This window comes from Neomonachus schauinslandi, chromosome 1, assembly GCF_002201575.2.
Source record: "Neomonachus schauinslandi chromosome 1, ASM220157v2, whole genome shotgun sequence".
In the NCBI taxonomy this organism is placed as follows: domain Eukaryota; kingdom Metazoa; phylum Chordata; class Mammalia; order Carnivora; family Phocidae; genus Neomonachus; species Neomonachus schauinslandi.
The window spans coordinates 181337468-181361653 of NC_058403.1; the positions used below are offsets into that span (position 1 = coordinate 181337468).

Below are 24186 nucleotides of genomic sequence, written 5' to 3' on the forward strand. Positions count from 1 at the left end.
AAAGATAACTGAGGCATCAGAACCAACATTTCCACAAACTCTAAAAATTTTTTCAACATATGACACTGTAACTAAATTTAAAATCAATCAAATGTCAACATCAAGATATGTTTCACCTGTGAAGTCATTCTCTGTACCCGTTACTGATCACTTTTTTTTTTAAAGTTCACCAGGCATCACAGGAACTATAAAAAGGCATCTGACATTAGGCCTTACCACCTAAGGGACCATGGAAATCCTAAGAGATACAATAAAAATACAACTGTCCCAGAACTGTTTATCTCCAGTGTTACAGACACTTGTTTTCTAGCTCACATCCACCTACACCTACACCACCTCCTACATCCAAGAGTTCACACACACACAATAAAACGATAAAGGCTTCAGTATTTTTTAAATGTCCATTATAGTATTAGAATATACAGTATTTTCTAGATATGAAAAGATGTATCATTAACATGATTAATCTAACAACCATTATTTACCCTAATTATATATCACTTTTTATATTCTTCATAAGTCTAAAAGACAGGAAGTTTTTAAATTGAAGAAAGCCTATCCTTCAACATGGCAAACTAGCTTTCAGGCAAGATGGCCCTATGTGAAATGAAATAAGAGGCCAAATTCTTTTTGCTGCCTCTTCTCAGCAACATACTATAAAATATAAAACAAATATTGAATTTATGACAATATTTAAACTTAGAGCAACATGCAATTCCAAAATAATGAGAGGCAAAAGTTGGTCACAAGGACAGACATTCACAACCTGAGAGACACTGAAACTCTCACAACTTGTTATTCTTTAATATATATACTCAAAAAATACTGCACGTAACAAGGTTCTAAAGCCAGAACATAATCACAAAACAAAGAAAAAAAAAAACTAAACCTAGGCTAATAGGTTAAAGGATTGTTTTTAAATTAAGTATAAATTGCTTTTAAATTGCAGTTTAAGCTAATTTTCCAGTACAATTCAAGCCCAGGAGTCCTTACTTCGGGTAAGAGTAGAAGGAATGAAAATGTCCAGAAATTCTATGCAAAATGTCCATGTATTCAATTTCTTGCAGAGACAGCCACAGGTTTCATTAGATTACTAAAGGGGTCCATGGCTCATGAAATAATTACCACTTGCCACTCAGAAACTAATACACTGCTAGTCCCATCACTTTTCTAACTTCAGTAAATCATGAAGGCAATTAAAAAAAAAAATCCAGAGTTAACTTGGGTTCTGAAAAATAATTTTTAAAACAATGTCAAAGGAAGTTTTATAAAAGCCACTAGTGAATTTAATGTTTCTCGGGCTAAGTTCAACACTCTTCAAGGAACAGATTTCTTAGATTAAGAATTCACTTTACAGTGAAATCTTGCCATTTCCAACAACCTGGATGGATCTAAAAAGTATATGATTTCCCGCCTATGTGGAATTTAAGAAACAAAGTAAAGAGAGAGAAAGACAAACCAAAAAACAGACTCTTAACTACAGAGAGCAAATGGATGGCTACCAGAGGGGAGGTTGGGGGGGGGGGGATGGGTAAAATAGGTGATGGGGATTAAGAGTACACTTATCACAGTGAACACCGAGTAATGTATAGAATTATTGAATCACTGTATTATACACCTGAAACTAATATGACACTGTATGTTAACTATACTAGAATTCTTTAAAAAAATTCATTTTACAATAATGGAAAAGTAGAGGGTTTTATATATCCCAGATACAAAAAATAAATACATTTTTAAGACACAAAAATACCAAAGAAGAGCGGAGATCATCTTTTGTCTTTATCAAACATCATAGCCACAACAATTCATATTATCACACAGAGTGACACTGCTTTTCTGTATAATAGACTATTTCCTCCATAATTCCTTTTCTCCTGGACTTCCCAGATATAATCTGATATGTTTTCATCAACTAAAATGATATAATTAACTTAACGGCATTTCTTTAAAATAACTTTCTTTTAAAATATCTTAACACTTCCCAACTCCTGCTATGAGACGTTTTACCTTGATACCAAAACCAGCAAGACACAAAAAAAGTTAACTATACACTCGCATCTCTTATGAATAAAGAAGCAGAAGTCCTCAACAAAATACTAGTAAACAAAACCTAGCACTAAGTAAAAAGTATTATATACCATGATCAAGTGAGATTTATCCCAGTAACGCATGAGTGGTTTAATGTTTGAAAATCAATTAATGTAACACACCATATCAACAAAATAAAAAACAAAAGTCTCATGATTATCTCAATAGATGAACAGAAACATGGACAAAATTCAACCTTCATAGTGTAAAAAAAAAAAAAAAAAAATTCACCCAACAAACTATCCAATTTGATAAAGGATATCTATGGAAACCTCACAGCTAACAGCATACTTAGTTAGTGAAACACCAAATGCCTTCTCCCTGAGATCAGAAAAAACGGAAGGGGCGCACTCCCGCCACTCCTATTCTACACTACTAGAGCTTCTAGCCTGGTCAATTAGGCAAGAAAAATGAAATAGAAGGCATAGAGAATGAAAAGAAAGAAGCATAACTACCTCTATTTGCAGGGGATATGATCTCATGTATAGAAAATCCTAAGGAATCCACTAAACAGCTTTAGAACTGATTGATTAATGAGTTCTGCAAAGTTGTAGGATACAAGATCAATATATGAAAATGAATTCATTTCTATAAGTACCAATGAACTGAAAATGAAAATTTTAAAAATTTCCATTTAGAACTGCACCAGAAAGAATAAGAATAAATTAGCAAGAGGAGTGTAAAACTTATACTCTGAAACTACAAAACACTGTTGAAAAAAATTCAGTAATACCTAAGTAAATGGAAAAATATCACCTATTTATAGATCGGAAAATTTAGTATTTTTAAGATAGCAGCAGTCTCCTAATTGATTTACAGATTCAGTGTGATCCCTATCAAAATCTAAGTCGCCTTTTTTATAAAATTGACAAGCCGGTTCTAAAATTCACAAGAAAATGCAAGAGACCTGGACTAGGCAAAACAATCTTGACAGAGAAGAACAAAGTTGGAAGACTCGCACTTACTGATTTCAAAACTTACCGCAAAGCTGCACTAAGCAAGACTGTGTGGTACCGGCTCAAGGACAGCCATGGAGATCAACAGAAGAGAACTGAGAAATGGACTACCTATCTTGTCATTGCTTTCCAATTTTCCTCCATTATAATCAGACACCAAATGATCTGTGTAACACTGTCTCTACACAACACTAAGTTGAAATTCACTTTGTTGTGCTGCATTTTTCTTAATGTTCCAAGTATGCCAGAAAAAAACGAACAATCTTCAACTGTCAGGTGCAGAGCTCCATACATACCCATTAGGCCAACCTGTCATTTTCTTATTCACATCTTCTATGGTCTCAATAAATGTTTCTGCCTGCCTGGTCTTAAGACTTACAGATAGAAGTTTATCTCCAACAAAGATTATAGTTTTGGTGGGTGGGGGGATGGGTGAAATAGGTGATGGGGATTAAAGGGTACACTTAGCATGACAGAAGAAAAATTAAATTTTAAAAAATTACATTTCTATTCATTTCTCCTTGTACTTCTGGCAATCTCTCCTTTATAATTTGAGACTATATTATTTAGTCCAGGTTCAGTTTTATTACATGTCCCAAGAGCATTGTTCCTTGTATCACTGTACAATAGTCTCTTTGTTTTTTGGCTTTCAGTGTTTTTTTGCCTGATACTGACATTACTTTATCAGCTCTTTTTCAGTTTGTATTTCTGTAGCAGCTTGGGTTTATCAGACAACTGGAACCACTATATGTGATAAGAATAAAGAGTTACTATAGATGTGAACAGTAATTGAGGGAGCTAATTAAGCAGGTTATGTAGAACGGTTGATTCTGCATCTAGTGTTAGGACAGAAATCAGAGGGCAGGGGATGGGCAAGGGTGAAATGGCGAAGAGCAAGGATAAACTGATCCTGTTTCTCACCAACCTCAATGACGTGGGTGACCTATAGTATAAGCTAGCATTCTTCACAGCAGAGCCCACATATCTAAGAATTTAGAAAAGCTGAAGGAGATGATCCAGTAGGAAGTGGAGAGGCTGTAGACCAGAGATGAGGTGTACGAACTGCAACAGTGCCTGACTCCAACACCAATCCTATAAGCATCAGCCCAACAACTGCTTCACTTCTACGTCACAAATGTTGTGTCAGTTTCTCTTGGAGCCAGCATAACCTGGAACCATCCTGGAAAGGGAGTTCTAGGAAATGGAGTTCCAGCTCAGTTATGCTGACACAATACAAAGCCACCACAATGTGCATGGGTATCTATTTCCATCTCCTTAATTTTCTTTCTGTAAAATAATGTTTTAAGTATGTCTCCTGAAAATAGCACATTGCTGTACATGTTAAGAAAAAAAAAAGATAGCAGGAGGCGAAGAATGAAGGGGAGGATATCAGAGGGGGAGACGAACCATGAGAGACGATGGAATCTGAAAAACAAACTGAGGGTTCTAGAGGGGAGGAGGGTGGGAGGATGGGCTAGCCTGGTGATGGGTATTAAAGAGGGCACGTTCTGCATGGAGCACTGGGTGTTATGCACAAACAATGAATCATGGAACACTGCATCAAAAACTGATGATGTAATGTATGGTGATTAACATAACAATAAAAAATTTTAAAAAGAAAAGAAAATAGCACATTGCTGGATTTTTCTTTCATCCTATCTAGACTCTATCTTTTAACTATCATGTTTAATCCATTTACATTTATTGGTGTTTATGACTTTCATAACTTAAAAGAATTGTCTTTTAAAAATGAAATAATCATCTGTACCAGAGATACATGCATGATTTGCACTCCTTAAATATTTTATATGCATAACTTGTTACTTACCACTTCTCCAGCAGAGGCAGCCAACATATGCTTCACAGGCATTAAATATGAAGATGAATCAGTGTGCCACAACCATTTCACATATTCATAGGTGATAAAAAAAGCAGCAGCTGAAATTTAAAACAAACCAGTCTTTCACAAAGTTTAAATATATATTCAAACTGTTTAGAAATGTTTCTCAAAAAAAATTACAACTATTAAATTGTGAGGTAAGAGACAGAGAAAATAGTTGAACACATACTCTTCCTCCCTGCCCCACTCTTGTAGAATTTACGGAGTCCATGTTATATGCCCAAACCTGGACTTATAAAAATGCAAAAGACATGATCCCAGCCCTGAGGGAGCCTAACAGCTAACCTAACATTCACCATTTTGTATTAATAAGTCACTTGACATTTTTTAGTAAACATTCTAGAATAAGATACGAATTTCTGTGATCCAAACTATCTTTACATACAATAAAACAATCCACTACACTGATTCATAGACAGGTTAAAACTGAAAACATATGCTTTAAATAAAACATCTATTTGATAATGTTTTATTGCTGTTCACTCAAACTAACTATGGCTACCTTTTACTATATCATGTCACCTTTACATCAAGGAAATAATCAACTATCTAATTACAACTGGAAATCAAAATCTCAAAAAGCTACCCCTATCACCATGAACTAATCTTAACTGCACAAAAGGGCTTTTAAAACCTGCCATGTACTGTTAATCAAAAGATGTTTATCACTTCCATAAAAGATAAGGCATGAAAGATAAATGAATGACAAATTCATCTTTTGAAGGACATTTGAACAAAATCACATTAAAGTCTAAAACACTCAGAAAAAGAGCTTCATAGTGAAAATCAGTTTTCAACAGTTAAAGTCAACAAGCTTTTCAACTCTCTTCAGGCTGCTAACAAATATAAACACCGGGCCAAATGAGGACTCTTGTCCCTGAAGGAGTAATGACCAGTACAAACAGTTTTACATAACTTACATAGGTCCCTATTCCCACAGTGGTTCTCAATAAGGCTTTCCCTATTTCAGCACACTCACTAAATGTATAGCTAGAATATCCATAACCAATTGCAGCAGTAAGTTCCACCTGCTACACATTTCACCCTCCCACCCCATCCCAAGGGAAAGGAGAAAGTGCTACAAGTTTCTAGGTTTTCCTGGTTAACCACCTCAACCTGTTCAGACAGTATTGCTACTTTTGTGATAGACAAAATATTTTAGAAATGTAAATCCTAGGGGCACCTGGGTACATCTGACTCTTGATCTCAGCTCAGGTCTTGATCTCAAAGTCAAGAGTTCAAGCCCCACTTTGTACTCCAACCTGGGTGTGGAGCCTACTTAAAAACAAAAAACAAAATGAAATGTAAATCCCCAAATTCTCCAAGGTGACACCCAAGAAAATGCCACTAATTGGAAATGATGTCACAAGGTTCCAAGTGAGGCTCTGGACAAGTTACAACAAAGAACAGGAATTGGGCTAATACCTACCGTCTCTTCTAGCTCTATATTATTTTTTTAAAGATTTTATTTATTTATTTGACAGATAGAGAAAGCACAAGCCAGGCGGAGCTGCAGGCAGAGGGAGAGGGAGAAGAAGGCTCCCTGCTGAGCAGAGAGACTGACGCAGGCCTCGATCCCAAGACCCTGGGATCGTGACCCAAGCCAAAGGCAGATGCTTAACAGACTGAGCCACCAGGCGCCCCCCTTCCAGTTCTTTAAAAACAAAAACCTATGCTTTTTCTACATTCCCTTCTAAGTAAAGTAAAGATCCTGAATAGGGGTCTGCTGTCTCCTCTTTCAACGCTCAGTCCCCTTCTTCCCCAACTCTTCACCCCCACAGAATACTGCAGTCCCCCCTTATCCACAGGGTATTTGTTCAAGAACCCCAGTGCATGACTGAAATGATGGATAGTACCAGACCCTATATATACAATTTTTTCCTATACATACATATCTGTGCTAAAGTTTAATTTCTCAATTAGGCAAAGCAAGAGATGAACAACAATAAATAAAATAGAACTGTAACAGTACACTGTAATAAAAGTATGTGAATGTGGTCTCTCTCTCTCAAAAATACCTACACTATGCTCACCCTTTTCCTTGTGATCATGTGAGATGATAAAATGCCTACGTGATGAGATGCAGGAAGATGAATGATGTAGGCATGTGACGTAGCATTAGGCTACTATTGACCTTCTGCTGATGGATTAGAAGGAGCAACATCTGCTTCTGGACCACGGTTCACCATGGGTAACTGAACCACTGCAAGCAAAACCACGGATAAGGGGGGACCACTGTATGTTCTCAGAAAAGTCTACAGCCACTGAATGCTACATTAGTGTACTAGAACTTTAACAAACAGTAAAAGAAAAAAAAGGTGCCACACAGAAAACTTCTATTCACCAAAAATTCACAGAAAAACAAAAAGGCCATTTCTGAACCACAGGCACTTTGACTGACTACCCAGCATCACCCATCCACTGATGTTCTGTGGATGGAGAAAAACAAGAGTAAGTATGGCAAGAAAAACATTTTCTCACACATGCAAAAGTTCAAAACCCACATGTACGTAAAGTCCTGCTGGCAAGAATCTAAAATAGTCCTGAGTGAGCCTAAACGCACCATGTTCTCCATAGACTATTGCTAATACTACCGTCTACCAACACTGATTCCTCTGTGCAATTTGTAAGAGAAAAAGAACTTTTAGAACAATGAAAGAAATACCATAAGAGATTTTTTTTTTTTAAACTCCAATGCCCAGGCCACACCTCAGACCAACGAAATCACATCTTTGAAAGTGGGACATACGCATCGGTACTTTTTTAACCTCGTTAAGTGATTGCACTGTGGTCAAGTTTAGGAATGGCTGCATCTCTCCCACATAGAGAACTACACCTGACAGGGAGTGGGGGCTCAATAATAACTTGTTACAATCAATTACTAAAAGTATTAGGACAAATGAAAATTGAAGGATAGCCTCAAAGACAGTTTGCCGTTCTAAGGGGTGCTGGGGGAGGGAGAAGAAGAAAGAGAGAACCAAAGGACCAAAACACTCTTTTCTCTCTGCACTACCAATCTTTATGTGAATACTATGCTCCGGATGAACACAGATGAACATGAAAGAACTTCTCATGAATTATCCTGAGAAAGAACTCCAGAGTTTAAGAATCTCCTAGAGCAGAGGTTCTAAAATTGTGTGTGTGTATGTGTGTGTATGTGGTGGTGGTAGTTTTGTTCGCTTGGTTTGCTGAGTGCCACTGAAATCATCAGTAAACAAAAAGAGATAAGTATCTGAAAAAAAGTACACCGAAAAGTGGATTAAATAAAAAGATTATACTGATTACAAAATAAGAGGACCATAAATCACATAATGTGACTCCAAACCTACAACAAAAGCAAGACACTTGAAGGAGAGTATACAGGAGGAGGTTAGTGGGAGTTGGATGCATCATCTAAGAGCAATTTAGTTAAGACAGAAAAGGTTCAAGGCCTCTCAGGTTCATGTGCTCCAAAAGAATCTCCAAGGCAGCAGTTATTAAACTCAGCCTCACACTGGAATCACCTAGGAAGCGACTAAACCCCCCGATACCCAGGCAAAGCCAGACCAATTAAACTGATGGAGGTGACACAGTATCAGTATTTTTTAAAGCTTCCCAAGAGATTCCAATGTGTGGACAAAGGTGAGAACCACTGCTCTGAGGTATAACAACCAGTATTAGAGTAACATTTTCAAGATTCTAACTGGGAATTTTAACAAGAAAAACCATTTAGAAAGACTGCTCATATTCTATTACAAATATAGTAGAATGGGATCTCTAGCACTAGTGGATTCAAAAGCAGCAGGTTAATGAGTAGAAAACAAATTCAAGAGATAAGCTACAACACATGAGCAATTCTACATGGGGTAACACCATATACCATCCTGAAAATAAATCTCATTATTTTGGTTTTCTAGCGGTGAGAATATCAATATAATTTTTACCATTAGGAAAGGATCCAATAGCAGCAGAAGGAACGCCAGCATAGATTCCACGAAAACCACCAGCCTTATTAAATCCTTGTGGACTCTGAAGCCTGGTTTTAATGGTATCCAGAGGAAATAGTATCAAGTCAACAGCAACACCTGCTACCCCACCAGCCTTTAAAAAGAAAAGGAAAGAAGGTTACAATCAAATAAGCTCTCTGCCATTTGGGGGTAGGGATAAGAAAAAGGTAATCTTTAAAGCATATTTCTCATACCTATCAGTCCACAGCTTATCTGGCATAGTCAAAGGACCTTCTATCTAAATTTATAGATTTTCCTGGGGAAATAACCATTGTTGTGCTATATTCTAAAATTGTAATTTTTTAAATAAATTTTTATTTTAAAAATTAATTTTAAATTCATGTTTAATACTTTCACATGGCTTAAAAGTCAACAAGCAATCTCAGAAAGGTTAAGAGTTCAAAGTCTCTTTCCCTGGTCTAATAACTCAGGTAACCACTTCTGGTTGCTTACTGTATCCTTCTGAAGTTACTCTAGGCATATATAAGCAAATATGAATACGTACTTTATTTTCCTTTAAAAAAAAAAAGGTATATACAATATGCACTGTGCTGCACCTTGCTTTTATCACTTAATTTATCTTGCTGATCTTTCCATATCAGACCAAATGTTGTATTTTTATCTTTTCAACAAATGAGTAGTAAAACATTTGAAGTAAGACCGTTTGGGAGGGGGAGACTTCTATTTTGAAATAGGTAATGGTCCTTGGGAATCCAGATCTGTATTTTAAGATTCATACATCTAAGGATTCCTGTAGTATTCGCTCTCCATTGTGTTTATTTAAAAATTCCCTGATAATTTTTAAATTAAGTAAAAAAAAATGGGGGGGGAGAAAAGCTAAGTTCCCAGAGCATATTAAAACCTGGCCCCAGCTAGTCTTCTCCCAAAAGACATCATGTTGCTTTGGAGAAGCTGCATTCTAAAAACTACAGTAGAGCCTATGTAGAATATTTTTAAACTGGTTACAACTTAGGCAAAGCAAAAAAATTCAGGAAAAATTTTCAGAAAAATATGAACTCAAGAACAGTGTCAAAGAAAGCTCAATACACAAAGTCTAAAAGGCACCATTTAAAAATGTGAATCAAAACCAGCTGGCCATGAACAGACAGAAGAATTACAAAGACTCTTGATATGCTTGCTACATAGTAATTTTTTAAAATGAATCATTAACTTTTCTCATCTTTTGGATTTTAAACATGAATATATTACCTATTCAAAAGGTAGAAATACATATATTAAAACTATATATTAAAAACTAAGATATAGAAAAAGAAAAATCAGCATTATTCAAACATACAGGCAACGTTCAAAATGATGAGTTGTTTCCATCCTTTGGGTACACAAAATGCTCAGGTGGTACAAAGCTTAGTACATAGCAAAAACACTACTCTACTTAGCACTCACCATAAAACCATTTTAAGAGTTCATTGCAAAAATGAAATTACTCTGATGAGAAATCCAGTAATGAACTAGGAGAGGTAAATTATTAAAAATTCTTTTAATAGAAACAGGAAAGTACATTACCATAAATATTAATACCATACTATATGATCAGCCTGAGAGACATGACAGAACCTCAAAGACCACGAAGTTCTACTCTGCAAATGATCTAAAGAGATGTCACCAAAACAACCCAGAGATGTGCCAGAATTAAACCACAAGAGGCAGTAAAAGACTGACAAGTAACTGGGATTTCTTTCTGGAAATAAAAGCGGCCTTTTCTAAGTCACAAGAGTATGTTCCTAAGTAATGTACGAAAGTAAAAAAAGAGCCAACTTTTTCCAACATTCTTCTCAATTATTTTTAAAGGATTTTGTAAAATTCAGTACATAAATAAAATATGACACCTGCCTCATCATTTTCTCAAAACACAAGGAAAACAAAAATTCCACTGGGAATGTCTAATAGAACTAGATTCTCTACAAACATGCTGCATTTCACTGTAATTTTCTCTTTAATCTTAGGAGAGAACTCAGAGAGATGCTTGCTATCTACTGCTAAATTTTAATCAATAAGTTAATTAGTCTTTTAATCTATTTGGCTACTTTGCATGCATTGATTCTCTAACCCTTCTTTCATCAGAATTCTTACTTACCTTCAGAGAATAAAATAACCAGATTCAATCTGTTTATCTAGTAAAACACAAATCAGAAGTTACTAATTGCTTTTGCAGATTTCAAACTTCTGTAACTCAAATGTCATTTAAATTCATGAGACTGAAAAAAAAAAAACAGCTAACAGAGAATAGGAAAAAGAAAAAAATACCGATATATTTAGCCACAGAGCAACATATTTAAGATTTAAACAAAAACTTCTGGGAGTGCTTATAATTTTACATTAATACTGTTTTGCACATAATTATGTTCAAAATGCCCAAGCCAACATTAGTTGAATATAAGGAACTCCATCAAATTCCTTTATTCTTTAGTCTGAGAAATTTGTTTTATTTATGATCATTTATCAATAAGGTTATCAGACAGGGGCGCCTGAGTGGCTCAGTCAGTTAAGCATCTGGCTCTTGGTTTCGGCTCAGGTCATGATCTCATGGGTCATGGGATCAAGCCACATCTCAGGCTCTGGGCTGAACTTGGAGTCTGCTTCAGATTCTTTCTCCCTCTCTTTCCCCCTCTGTTCCTCCCTGCTTGCATGCGCGCACACACACTTTATCTCTCTCTCTCTCTCATCAGGCAAGATAAGTTTCAAGATTTGTGGTCGCTTACACTGAAAATGGTAGTTAAGAACTAGACAAAAATCCAAATATACAAAACATAACCCTGATAACCAGCAAGCCTTACTACAGAATAACAATTTATTGAGACCTTGATGTAAAATATGCCTCTAACTTAATAAATGTAAAGTGCTGGCAGGCTGTAGAGAGGAAGTAACAATGAGTGCTTTGAAATGACCCTGGGAGTTCAAATTCAAGACTGCATGCTATAAGACCTTTATTTTTCAAAAGGACGCTGGCACCAAAAAAAATAATCACTGCTGCTCCACTACAGAACAAAATCAAAGCACCTGTTTAATTTAACTAGGCAAAATCATCACAGGCCACTGGCCTGAACGACAGCTAAGAACCAGTCAAACCCTTGACATGGCTTCCCTGAGGAACATCCCTCCTTGGTCTTCTCCACAACAAGGCAGCCGCCGGTGACTGCCTCACAGACAAAGCCCGCCTCTGCTTACCTGCATACTTGTCTTCTTCCCCACCAAGATTCCCTCTCCTTCCAGTGCTCCTGAACCCTCTACACTAATGGCAGCATCAGCTTCAAGAAATGCCAATGTCAATTTCACCTTGCCACTCTCCAACCTGTAAATCTCCCAAACTTTCCAAGAGCCCTTAGGATAAAGAACAAAATCATAGTACAGCCTACAAGGCTCTGCAGTGCAGGACCCCATCTACTGCTCACCTCCACCGCCACTGCCCTCTTGCCACCTTGCTCTCTTTTCCTCCAAGTCACCTGACCTTCCTCATTTCTAGGACTGTGTACAGATGCTCCCTAATCTCCCAGTCTAGGTTTAAACCCTCTTGTTTGCACATGCTGATCACAATTTTAATTCTATAGTTGAGCATCTGACCATTTCTTCAATGTCTGTGCATCCCACCAAACTGTAAGATCCATACCTGTTTTGTTAACCAGTATGTTCCCAGCACCAGTACATAGTAGGCACTCAATAACTACTTAAAGAATGAATGAATCAATGACCCTAATAAAAAGTTACTACCTCTATGTTAGAAGTTACTACAAATCGGGCACCTGGGTGGTTCAGTCGGTTAAGTGACTGCCTTCGGCTCAGGTCATGATCCCAGGGTCCTCGGATCAAGTCCCACATCGGGCTCCCTGCTCTGCGGGGAGCCTGCTTCTCCCTCTCCCTCTCCCCCTCCCCCTGCTTGTGTTCCCTCTCTCGCTGTGTCTCTCTCTGTCAAATAAATAAGTAAAATCGTTAAAAAAAAAAAAAAAGTTACTACAAATCAACCTTTAACAGGTACATTGAATTAAAAACAAATTGCAAAAACAGGACCATGCAATTCACAAAAAATATAAACAGCCAACAAAATTATGAATAGATTGCTTCCCCATCATTAATGATCAAATAAAAACAAAAAATTTTCCCCATAAACCAGAAAAGGTTAAAAATAGTAAGAATAGTTATAGGCACTATTAAGGGAAACAAATTATTAGAAGCTCCTGAAGGACAATTAGGCAAAATGAAAATTTTAAATTATAAGGCCTTGATCCTGTCATTTTACTTCTAAACATTTCTTCCACAGAAGTAGTGCATAAATATACAAGATGGTTTACTGCATTATTTGTAACAGTAAAAAACTGGAAATAGGAACGTCTGGGTGGCTCAGTCGGTTAAGAATCTGCCTTCAGCTCATGTCATGATCTCAGGGTCCTGGGATCGAGTCCACATCCGGCTCCATGCTGAGCGGGGAGCCTGCTCCTCCCTCCACCTGCCTCTCCCCCTGCTTGTGCGTGCTCTCTCTGACAAATAAATAAATAAAATCTTAAAAAAAACAAACTGGAAATAACCTAATGGTCCATCCTTGGGGACTTGTTAGATAAATTATGTTATCTCTGAGCAATGGATTGCTACACAGCCTTTAAAAGAATGAGGTCAATCTGAACACACTGGCACAGAAATACGTTATCTTTTTAAATTAATCAAAAAGCTATAGAATATATGCTGTATCATCTCACCTTTCAAAGAAATGTGTATTGATTTGTATATATGCATAACTAGAAGTCTGGAAGCATACACACCGAATTGCTGTAAGTTATTGCCTCTATGGAAAGAAATTCAGGACGAGTAGCATTTTTACTATCTTGCTAATTTTTGTACTGTTCCAGTTTTGTAATGAGTAGTATAAACATAAAAAAGTAAAGCTTTTCAAAATGAATACCACTCCACCAAAAAAAAAAAAAAATCCTACTTCACTGGTTGCATGTGGTATATAGTAGGCACTTAATAAGAGGTAACTAAGAACCTCAACCCATGGACCCTAAACTACCTATCCAGCTTCATTTTGTATCCTCTTACAGACCATGAGCCTCACCCAATCTCACTGTTTCCTGAACATGTCCTAAAACTTCTCATTTCTGCCCTCTTGCTTAGGCTTTTCTTTCAGTGTGGAATGTCCTTCCCATGCCCTTTGTCTCCTATTGACAGCAGACCACCTAACTCCCCTGCCACCATACCTACATACATATATATATACACACATACACACCTGCCAAAATCCTGTCCACCGTTAAGGCTGTGACCAAAGGCCACATCCCCTCTAAAGTCCTTCCCAAGCTCCCAGTCAGAATTCAATGTTACTTCCTTGACTCCCCCATATAACTCCATTTATATTTCACTTTGGTACTAACTAACCATTATATCTGACCTGACATTAAGATCCTTCGGAATAGAAGCCACGTCTGTCACCTTTGTTCTAAATATCTAACCTGGAACCTCCTAAGTAGCAGGGCTTCTGCACCTGTTTGCTGGTTTGAATCAAATGGAAATGTGAGATGATGAGAAAACACTTTATAAAAAGATTAAATGTTCAGAAGAAACACAGTCCATCACTCTTTAATTGCCCCTGTTGTGGTCTGTCAGAGCACTTGTGACCACAGAAAGCCAGTGCTACCTGTCTGCTACTTAGCATTCCACGTTTACACTGACAGCTTTGTGGTCTACTTAGGATGACTTCTCCAGAAATTCTGTTTACCCTCTCCTCCTGATGGAAAAGGCTGTGTCGGCTCACTTTTGTTTAGTGAGGCTATTCTCAAGAACACAGTAATGGTTCTAGAATTTGACTTGACTATCCTTCCATTTCTCCAGAAATTCTTTCAGATTTATTGTCTAGATTTATTGTCTAAGAACATAGCTTTGACATCAGACAGACCAGGCTTCAATCTCAACTGAGTCTCCTTAGGAAAGCTATTTCACCCTCTCTAGGCCTACACTTCTTTGTGGGGAAATAATAATACCTATACTTCATAGAGTTTTTCACAATGGAGGTTATATGAGAATTAAATACAATTAGTGAGCCCTTGTCTCCTTTCTACAGCAGACCACCTACTCCCCTGAAGTGCCAGTAAAAACTGCAAAATGCCAGCCTTAATCACTTATCAATAAACATGAATTATTTTTAGTATGTTACTATAAATATCCTTCAAAGTTTCCTGATGCAGTATTTCTGACATGACAATATTAAAGGCATGAAAAAGGCTTAATAGAGATTGAAGACTATGTTCATATATTAAATCTCATATGTTCGTATACAGAATACACAAATTCAAGTCTTTCATTAGTAATAATGAATTGTAATGTCTCCTCCAACTCTGCTCCCTGGACAAGAATCACCCACAGACACACTCCACATAAAGCCAAATCATACAATGCATAGCAGGAACAATTCAGCACCAACTTAAACTTGAAGAATATTTATGTTCAAATTTCTTTGTGACCATTAGATTTGCACGTATGGGTTAATTTTTTAGAAGCAATGCAAAATTGTAACCACATGACTTGGGCTATGAAAAAACTGCAGAGGCACAAGTTAAAGTGCTCAGGAAATGGTTACTTTTTAATCACTCCTTGCTACTGCATAGCTAATTTTTGTTGCATTTTCTTTTTAATGTCTGCCTCCTATTTGACTGTAAACCCTGAGGGCCCGGACCGTATCTTCAAGGCACTCTTCCCAAGTACCACAGCAAAGGCTGACAAACATGTCTCGTTGAACAGACAGGATACCTAATTTGTGGAGGTAGGAAAACTATGGGTGTTATTTTTATCTTTCCTCTATTTGACATTTCATTAATGCTATTCAAATATCATATATGTTTTCAATATTAAATGTTTATTTCAACATGTAGCATTTGTTTGGGAAGTGGTAACAAAAGCACATTAACAAGTCTTTTACAATTATCAAATACTAAAACTTTCCCAGCAGCCCCTCTTATGGTGAAAGAGAAATGAGAAAGGAAAAGTGGCCCTATCTTCTAGTACTTGAGACACAGAAAAAAGGCCTCCATCACAGCACTGGTTCTCAACAGTGTTCCTAGATGACTGGTGGTCTCCGAGAGTGCCTTGATGCTCCACTGACTGACCAAAAGTCAGAACACACTTGTGTCTAGGTGACCTGTCTACTCAAGACAAAAACAAGCAAAAAAAGACCTGCTCCCTGACTTAAATGCCATAAAGAAAAAAGTCACACAGAGCAACCTAGCAAATGTGGAAGCATAACTCCCAATTCCTTACAGATCTGGAGATAAGCCTTCATCATCGGATACTAACTTCCCTTTACACCAGATTGAAGACTAGGAAGCAACCTTCCAGAAAAGAAAGATATGTGGCAAAGAATGTCGAGAACTTCCCTCAAAGTATGTCCAATACTTGATTCTTCTCTTTTCTTCTGTTTTCTCACCCCACCTAAGAAGCCCTGGCAACATTATCCCCACCATTCCCCTCAAGTCACATTTGGCCAGTGGTTCTCAGCAGAAGGTCAGGCCCAGTGAGAAGATACTAGTACATGAAGAGGATGAAAAAGCTTTTCCAGAACCACCTCACTAAGAAAACAACTTAAAAAGAACAGTCAAGCAGACAGTCCTTGCTTTACACAGTAACAACATGCATGAACTTCAATTCCCACAAGTAACAAAAGTCATCCAACACCATGGTTCAAATTACAGTTAACACAGCAACATTTTCCAAAAATAGATAATCAAAAGAGGGAACTAGCCAACAAAGATGAAAGTGCAGCAAATAAATGAAAAGTGCTAACACTGAAAGTGAAAGTCAAATCCAATGTAAAGTTACAAAAGACATAGCCAGCCGTGGGAATAGGGACACTGCCGTCCAAGAGAGATTCTAGATATGCGTTAGAGGAAATTTGTGAAGGCCAACTTATCAACATTAGTGAGGAAAGTGGCTATGACCAAAAGGATGAAGATGTCCCAGAGGAAGGGACGCCAGCAAAAAGTCTTCCCATTAAAGGAACTCTTGGAGATATTGCATAAGGTTGAAAGCACACAGGATAAAATGCTGGAAGTTGATCCAACCTTAGAAAGCAGTATGACACTTTGCCAAGGCATAAAAAAGATGTTTGTTCTGTATTGTAAGTTATCTGACTAGAAGACCAGCACTGGTCAAATTACTTTTGACACGTTTTCTCACAAAGAAATAAATTCTTAGTTTCTAATGTTTTAAATTACAACGTTCTCAATATTAGCTTTACTATTTTTTTCACTTCCCTATACATTTTCAATCAACAGTAAGAGTCTGTCATTTAATGCTGACAAGAATTTTTAGGTCATTGAAGAATCATACGCTTCCTCATCAGTTATTCTGACCATTCTGCATGGCTTCCGCTTGCATGTTTTGACAACCCAGGCTACCACGCAAAGGACCGTCTGTACTCTACACACTTGCCAAGGTTCTTTTCCCTGTAACCTAGGACTGGTTAAAAGTAACTACAGCAGGATGTTTTGGGTTTCATCCAAGTAACAAGCCAGATAAATTCATGAACTACCAGGACAATGAAATAGTTAAGTACTGAAGGGGAGAGAAGAGTCAGGCAGGAAGGAAAAGAGATATAATACAGGGTGTGGTATTTTTAAAAATATAAAGTACTTCTTTATATTAAAAAAACTAGAAGACAAAAAGTAATGCTACTACCAAAATTATTTTGTGTTATCTTGGGAAATTGCAATAGTTCTTTTTTAATGAATGGAATAGTATTTTTATAGTTTTAATTACACATGAACAGATGTACCAATGTGCGGTGTTATATTTTTCTCTTTTATAAGTATTTTCCATGTTCTAGCACATACTCCCCACAAGCACTGTTGTTAATGGCCCCTAAACAGTTGATGAAATGCATCTTTTAACGTTCAACCTAACCATTCCCATGTTTCATGTTTAAGTGGCTTTCCATTATCTGCACTGAGTTAAATGTTATGAACAACTTTAAGTTACTAATACTTAGTTCCAAACTGCTTTCCTAAAAGTATGCACCAGTCACTGTACTCTGAGGTTTTCTCTTCTGAAAAGCCTACTCACTCCAAATGAACACTAACATCCCAGAGGCTCTCCCGGTATTCAACTCTACAACCCTCCCATCCTCCTCCTGAAGCTTTAGGAAGTATTTAAATGTCTGCTACATGCCAGGCTCTGGACTGCATATCTGACATTACCTCATTTAATACTCAGAACGTGAATATCAAGGCCAGCAATCATTAAGACCTACCTTTCATTCATTCATTCATTCACTCAATAAGTAAAGCCGAGTACATATAAAATGCCAGGCACTGGTAAAACAGTAGTAAGCAAAACAAAACTCCCCCAGGAGCGCTCAGCCTCCCTCAAAGACACCCCAAAGCGGGGGGGGGGGGGGGAAAAAACCGCCACTCCATTGCTGAACTACTTTGATAATAAAACTTTCTAATGGCTTCCATTATGCTTCAAATAAAATCCAAATCCTTTCCATGGCCCACAAAGACTCACTTCAGCTGACTTTCTCTACCTCTCTAATATACCCCCCCGCCAACACTACCCTTACCCACTAGGCCCCAGCCACCACTTTAACATCCTCAATTCTTTCCACCTGAGGGTTTTCCTTCATGCTGCTCTACAAAATGTCTTGCGCTTTCTTATCTTTTATGTCTTAGTTTAATGTCACCTCCTCAGGGACTTTCTTGGCTACTCCATCTCAGGGAGGTTCTCTAATATTATTCTATCTCTATCCCACTGCAGTTCATTTCTTTTTTTTAATAATATTTTTAAAGATTTATTTATTTGAGAGAGAGAGAACACTAGTGGGGGGAGTGGGAGAAAGAGAGGAACAGACAGACAGGGCGCCCATCCCAGGACTCCGAGATCATGACATGAGCCGAACTCAGACGCTTAACCAACTGAGCCACCCAAGCGCCCCTCAGTTCATTTCTTAAATAGTACTTACGAGTTTGGTTTGTTCACCACCATACCTCCAAGGGCTATCGGAGTGCTCAGTGGACAACATACATGGCAGATAAACTGTGTGCTTAATAAATGAAATCATTCTTCTTTAGCTTGAATGAAATCTAACTTCCTCAAAACTTCTACTTATTGATCCTAATTTTATCTTGTGTAACTATAATGAAAAAAAGTATATTTTTCGGTATTTCTACCATACTTTAATAAATTTTAAAACTACTGTTCATTTGTTAACTCTGGCACTGACCTGTAGCAACAGCTATGGCTGCTGACTTCAGAAACAGTATCAAGGAGTGTTTATGGGAATGGAATCCCACAGTACACCAACTGGATTGGAATCTGAGCTCCGACACCTACACACATGAAATAGATCTCACCTGTGTGACTTTGGAGACGTTACCTAATCTCTCTGTACCTAATTTCCTCATTTGGAAAACCAGGATGGGACTTAATTGTCAGAATTGATGTACATGAAGAGCTTATCCCAGTTCCTGGCAGGGTAATGTTAATTGTCAAAACTACCACTGTCACACTAGCCACAGAGGAAAACTTCAAAATGGTAACGTATTTCTTTGGATCTTTAAAACCCAGTTTATACAAGTCTCAGCAAACCTAAATTTAAAACCATCATCCACAAGTGTGGCTAAGGCACCCCCTTGCACATCCTTCCGTAACACCCTGAAACTAGCCCTCATGCCATTTAGCCTAACAGTCATTTTACTATTCTATCTCCACCACCTGACCCATGTGAGCAGGTCTAGCTTGTTCTCCATATTATCTCCAACACCTGCAACAACAAACCTTTGATAATTAAATGAAGAAATTCCACCAAGCCTCCATTACTTCAGTGGGAGCCTTTTTTTTTAAAGCTGCCTTTTTTTTTTTTTTAAATACTGTTTCTGCCTACTCTTCCACAATGACCAATCTGTATTCACTGCTGGACCTGCCATAACAGAGGCTTCAAAATGTTACAGAAATTTTTGTTCTTAGGTTTTGTTTTTGATGTGAAAACATGTTGATTCTTGTAGTTTTCTAAGAAATTAAACACTACCATCTTACTGGCTCCATAACTACTTTTCTTATCACTATACCCACAGCCTACAAGAACGCTTGAAATAAGTAGATTTATTATAGATTGAATGAAAGATAGGTCATTTTCCGAGAGTGAAAAAAGATAAAGCTAAATGAAAACCACAGTCCTGGACAGAGAGGAGTCTGTGCGATGTAAACGTTTTTTGTTTTGTTACATATATTTAATTTCCCAGTTCTCCAGAGTGTGGTTACAGTATATAATTGAAGCTCTTCTTTTTTTTCTTTGGGTAAACCATCCGGCGGAAAACTGTCGAGCACCCACCCCCATCCCCGTCTCCTTCTGTTTTCCGGGTAGGAATGACACAACCTTGACCCAGAAACCCCGCACTCCCTCCCAGACCTGCCTGGTGACCAGTGACCCCAGGACGGTTCAACGCGCAAAACCGGAAGAAAGTGCTAGGGCACAGAAGCCACTATGGGCTCCAGTGCGAGACTCCAGCGCCCCGAGCGTCCACCCTACCGCCCAGCACTCACCACGAGCGAAGCCGTGAACCCAGGCCGGTCCATGGCCCCGCAGACACCTCCAAGGCTATCAGACGAGGCTCTCATTCACTAGGCGCCGCCATCTTGGAAGCGGACCAGTAGTGCGGCACTTCCGCGGCCACGTGAGATTGAACCACAACAACTACACGTGCAACCCCGGAAGCCTTGCCGAAGGAGCGCGGGGAAGGAGGGGAGGAGGAGTCCGGGGAGGGATGTGGTCGAGCCAAATCTCGCGACTCTTCTCTATCTCTCCTGCCGCCCCCTTGTGATTCGCCTAGACGAAAGAACTCTCGCGAGTAAATGAGCCTTGGCGGGATCCTGGAAGAGAGCCCCTAGCGGAAGGCTGGCTGAAGCTAAAGCGTAAATCCCAAAGAGGCGTGGCTTAGTGGAGGGCGGGCCCTGGAGGGGCAGGACGGATTTCGGGAGGAGGCTTGTGGTTTCCAGTTCCTTCTTTTTGGTTTCCCTCTTGGTTTTAGGTGTACAAACTTTGTCTGAATCTCTGTAAAACAGACTCAACATCAGAAGATTATTAAATAGGGGCGCCTGGGTGGATTAGTCGGTTAAGCATCTACCTTCGGCTCAGGTCAGGATCCCTGGGTCCTGGGATTGAGCCCCGCCTTCCTCTCCCTGCCCAGCGGAAAGCCTGCTTCTCCGTCTCCCTCTGCAGCTCCCCCTGCTTGTGCTTTCTCTGTGAAATAAATAAAATCTTAAAAAAAAAAAAAAAAAGATTATTAAATAACGATATAGTAAAAGACTTTAAAAGTTTCCTTACTCCAGCTAAAAATTAGCATCCTCTATTTCTTACTAGCAGTTATTGCACTTAATATTATTTACTTTTTAAATTATTTATTTGCTTATCTTGTTCGCTGTGGTACCAGTGCGCATATCTAGAAGACCAATTTATTAAGTACTTAGTAAAAGTTTCTTGGAGTGGACCTGCCTTTACATTTATTAAATAAAGTTCTGTGTTTTCTTTATTCTCATCTAGATGGGTCATCTAGAAATGATTAACAAGCATACCTTTAAGCGTTTCAGATTCTGAGCTTCACTAGGTGAAGTTTGGGTACTACTTTTGGGCATAACTTCTCCAAGATTGAGTTTCCTCCCTGAAGTGGGAATAATGATAGTAACTTATTCATTTGGTACTATTACAGATTCCATGAGGTAATGCATACACATTCTCAACTTAGTTCCTGGTCAATAGGAAGTGCTCTCTAAAGATAATGGTAATGTCACCTTTCTGCTTTAAATTACTCCCTTTTGCTGCACACGATTTGACAGAGAGAGAGACAGCGAGAGAGGGAACACAAGCAGGGGGAGTGAGAGAGGGAGAAGCAGGCTTCCCACGGAGCAGGGAGCCTGATGTGGGGCTCAATCCCAGGACTCTGGGATCATGACCTGAGCTGAAGGCAGATGCTTAACGACTGAGCCACCCAGGCGCCCTGATAGTCCAGGTCCTTACACACTTCCCAGATGGTGTCTTCTGTCACACTTTCCATTGGCTAGGCTACTCAAAGACAGACTATACACTTTCAAGCCTCCACATTTTACCCATGTTGTTCCCTCTACCAACAACACCTTTCCCTATGCTGCCTGCAGAACATTGGTACTCTCCTGTTTGCTACATGTCACGATCCATAGGCCATCTCAAAATATGCTGGTTCACGTCCCCCAGGCCAGCAGGAGAACCTCTTACACTGTTGTTTGTCTCTTTCAAGGGCTTATATGACTAAGTCAGGCCCCCCAGGATAATCTCCCTTTTGATTAACTCAATGGTTAGGGACCTTAATTACATCTGCAAAATCTTTGCTGTATAATGCAACATAATCATGGAAGTTATATTTCATCATGCTAACAGGTTCTACTCACACTCAAGGGAAGTAATTGTACAAAACATATGAATTACAGGGCAGGAATCTTGAGAGCCATCTTAGAATTATGCCAACCATATTTACCCATAATCCCTTGCCAGCAGGTTCCTCAAAGTCCATCAAGGTTCTATCAGTAGGCTTGCACTAATGTTTTCTTCAAAGTCCTTCCCTTTATCTACTGCCTGGTGACAAAGCCACTCCTATGGCTCAAATGTTTGTTACAGTAGCACCTCATTTTCAAGTCTCAAAATCTGTACTGGTTACCTATTGTTGGGTAATAAACTTAGAACAACAATCAACTTTTATTACCTCACACAGTTTCTGTAGGACAGGAATCCAGGAATGGCTCAGCGGAGTGGTTCAGTCTCAGAGTGTCTCTCATGAGTGTGCCGTCAGGTTATCAGCAAGAAGACTTGACTGGGACTGGAGGATCCACTTACAAAATGGCTCACTCCACGACTGGCAAATTAGCACTATTGGCACATGGCCTCAGCTCCTTGTCACACAGACTTCTCCATAGGGTTGCTTGAGTGTCCTCATGATATGACAGCTGGTTTTCCCCAGAGTGAGTGGTCTCAGAGAGAACAACACAGAAACTATAATGTTTTCTATGACCAAGGCTCAGAAGTCACTCAGTTGTTATTCCTGCAATAGGCCATTTGTTATACGGGTCATCCCTACTTTTTATGGGATTGGACTAAACAATGGCATGAATACCAGGAGGTCAGAATCACTGGGTGTCACCATGGAGACTGGATAGTGCATCAGAGATATGCAAGTGAAAACTGTGATAAGATACGACATACCCCCTAGAGCAGCAACGGTAAAAAAGACCCAAAAGGCCAAGTGTTGTTGGCAAGAATGAAGAGCACCTGGAACTGGTACAACCACTACAGAAACCAGTGCCCCTCTTATTTTTTATATATATGTTTTTAATCAGGCTTTAATTCACTTTATTTTTCTTGTGTAAAACTATGTGGTGGCCCTAGTGGGAGCCAGGGTCCGCTGCACAGAGACTCTGGCAGGGGTCTTTACAAGATGGTCAGTGAATCCCTGATAGGGAGACTTGGTGAACACAGTCTCTTTCCAGAGGTCAGGGGTGAGACATTTATAGGTCTTGGAAAATGCATCAAAAGTGGCCTTGGCAAAGTTGCCCAGAGTGGCAGTGGAGGCCCTGGCCGAGGTGTAGAGTTGTCAACCCCGGCCATCGTCAGTAGCTTCTTGAGACAATGTCAGTGCCTCTGGGTGGCAGGGATGAACCACAGCAGCCAGCCACTTCACATGGAACAGCGTGGGCATACCGATCTTGTTCCCAAAGGAGCCTCTCCACACGAGGACAATGAAAGAGTTGGCCAGGATGATGGCCCCACGGATGGCAGGGGCTACCTCCTTTGAGCACGGAACACCCAGACCGATGTGTCCACTGTAGTCTCTGATGGCAAGAAATGCCTGTGAAGAGCCTGAGATGGTTGGGGGCCCACTGGCTTGCAAAGCCTCAGCAACCACAACCCAGGGCCTGGTGCACCTCTCAAGGAAAGAGTGGCCACTGTAAGGCCAATCTGAAGTCCTCTGGAGCACCTTTCTCTCTATTCCCATTTTTTAATTGCCTTTTTAAAATGTTTCTGCCTATAATTGAATCCTCCCTAAATTCTCCCTGTCCCCCACCCCCAAGTTTTCCAATACACCTCTTAGGTATTTACCCAAGAGAAATGAAAACATGTGTCCATTATTGTTCACAGCAGTTTTATCCATAAGAGGCAGAAACTGGAAACAACCCAAATGTCCATCACCTAGTGAGTGGATAAACATATTGGGGTACATCCATACAATGGAATATT

At 39.0% G+C, this 24186-nt stretch overlaps 1 protein-coding gene and 1 non-coding gene across 3 annotated transcripts in view; both read right to left on the reverse strand.

Annotated features, from left to right (window-relative positions):
* SLC25A26 (solute carrier family 25 member 26) overlaps positions 1–20559 on the reverse strand; it is a 129500-nt gene extending 108941 nt beyond the window's left edge. For both annotated transcript variants that reach the window (XM_021695033.2, XM_021695032.1), the window contains exons 1-3: positions 20469–20559; positions 8871–9027; positions 4876–4985 (exon numbers count right to left, since the gene is read on the reverse strand). In XM_021695033.2, coding sequence (XP_021550708.1) covers positions 4876–4985; positions 8871–9027; positions 20469–20543 — 342 coding nt within the window. In that variant the 5' untranslated portion in view covers positions 20544–20559. The remainder of the gene's footprint in view (positions 1–4875; positions 4986–8870; positions 9028–20468) is intronic.
* A 3303-nt stretch (positions 20560–23862) lies between these two features.
* On the reverse strand, positions 23863–23968 carry LOC123323196. The gene has a single exon (XR_006539271.1). It is a non-coding gene; the product is annotated as a small nucleolar RNA SNORA64/SNORA10 family (small nucleolar RNA).
* Positions 23969–24186: the final 218 nt, after the last annotated feature.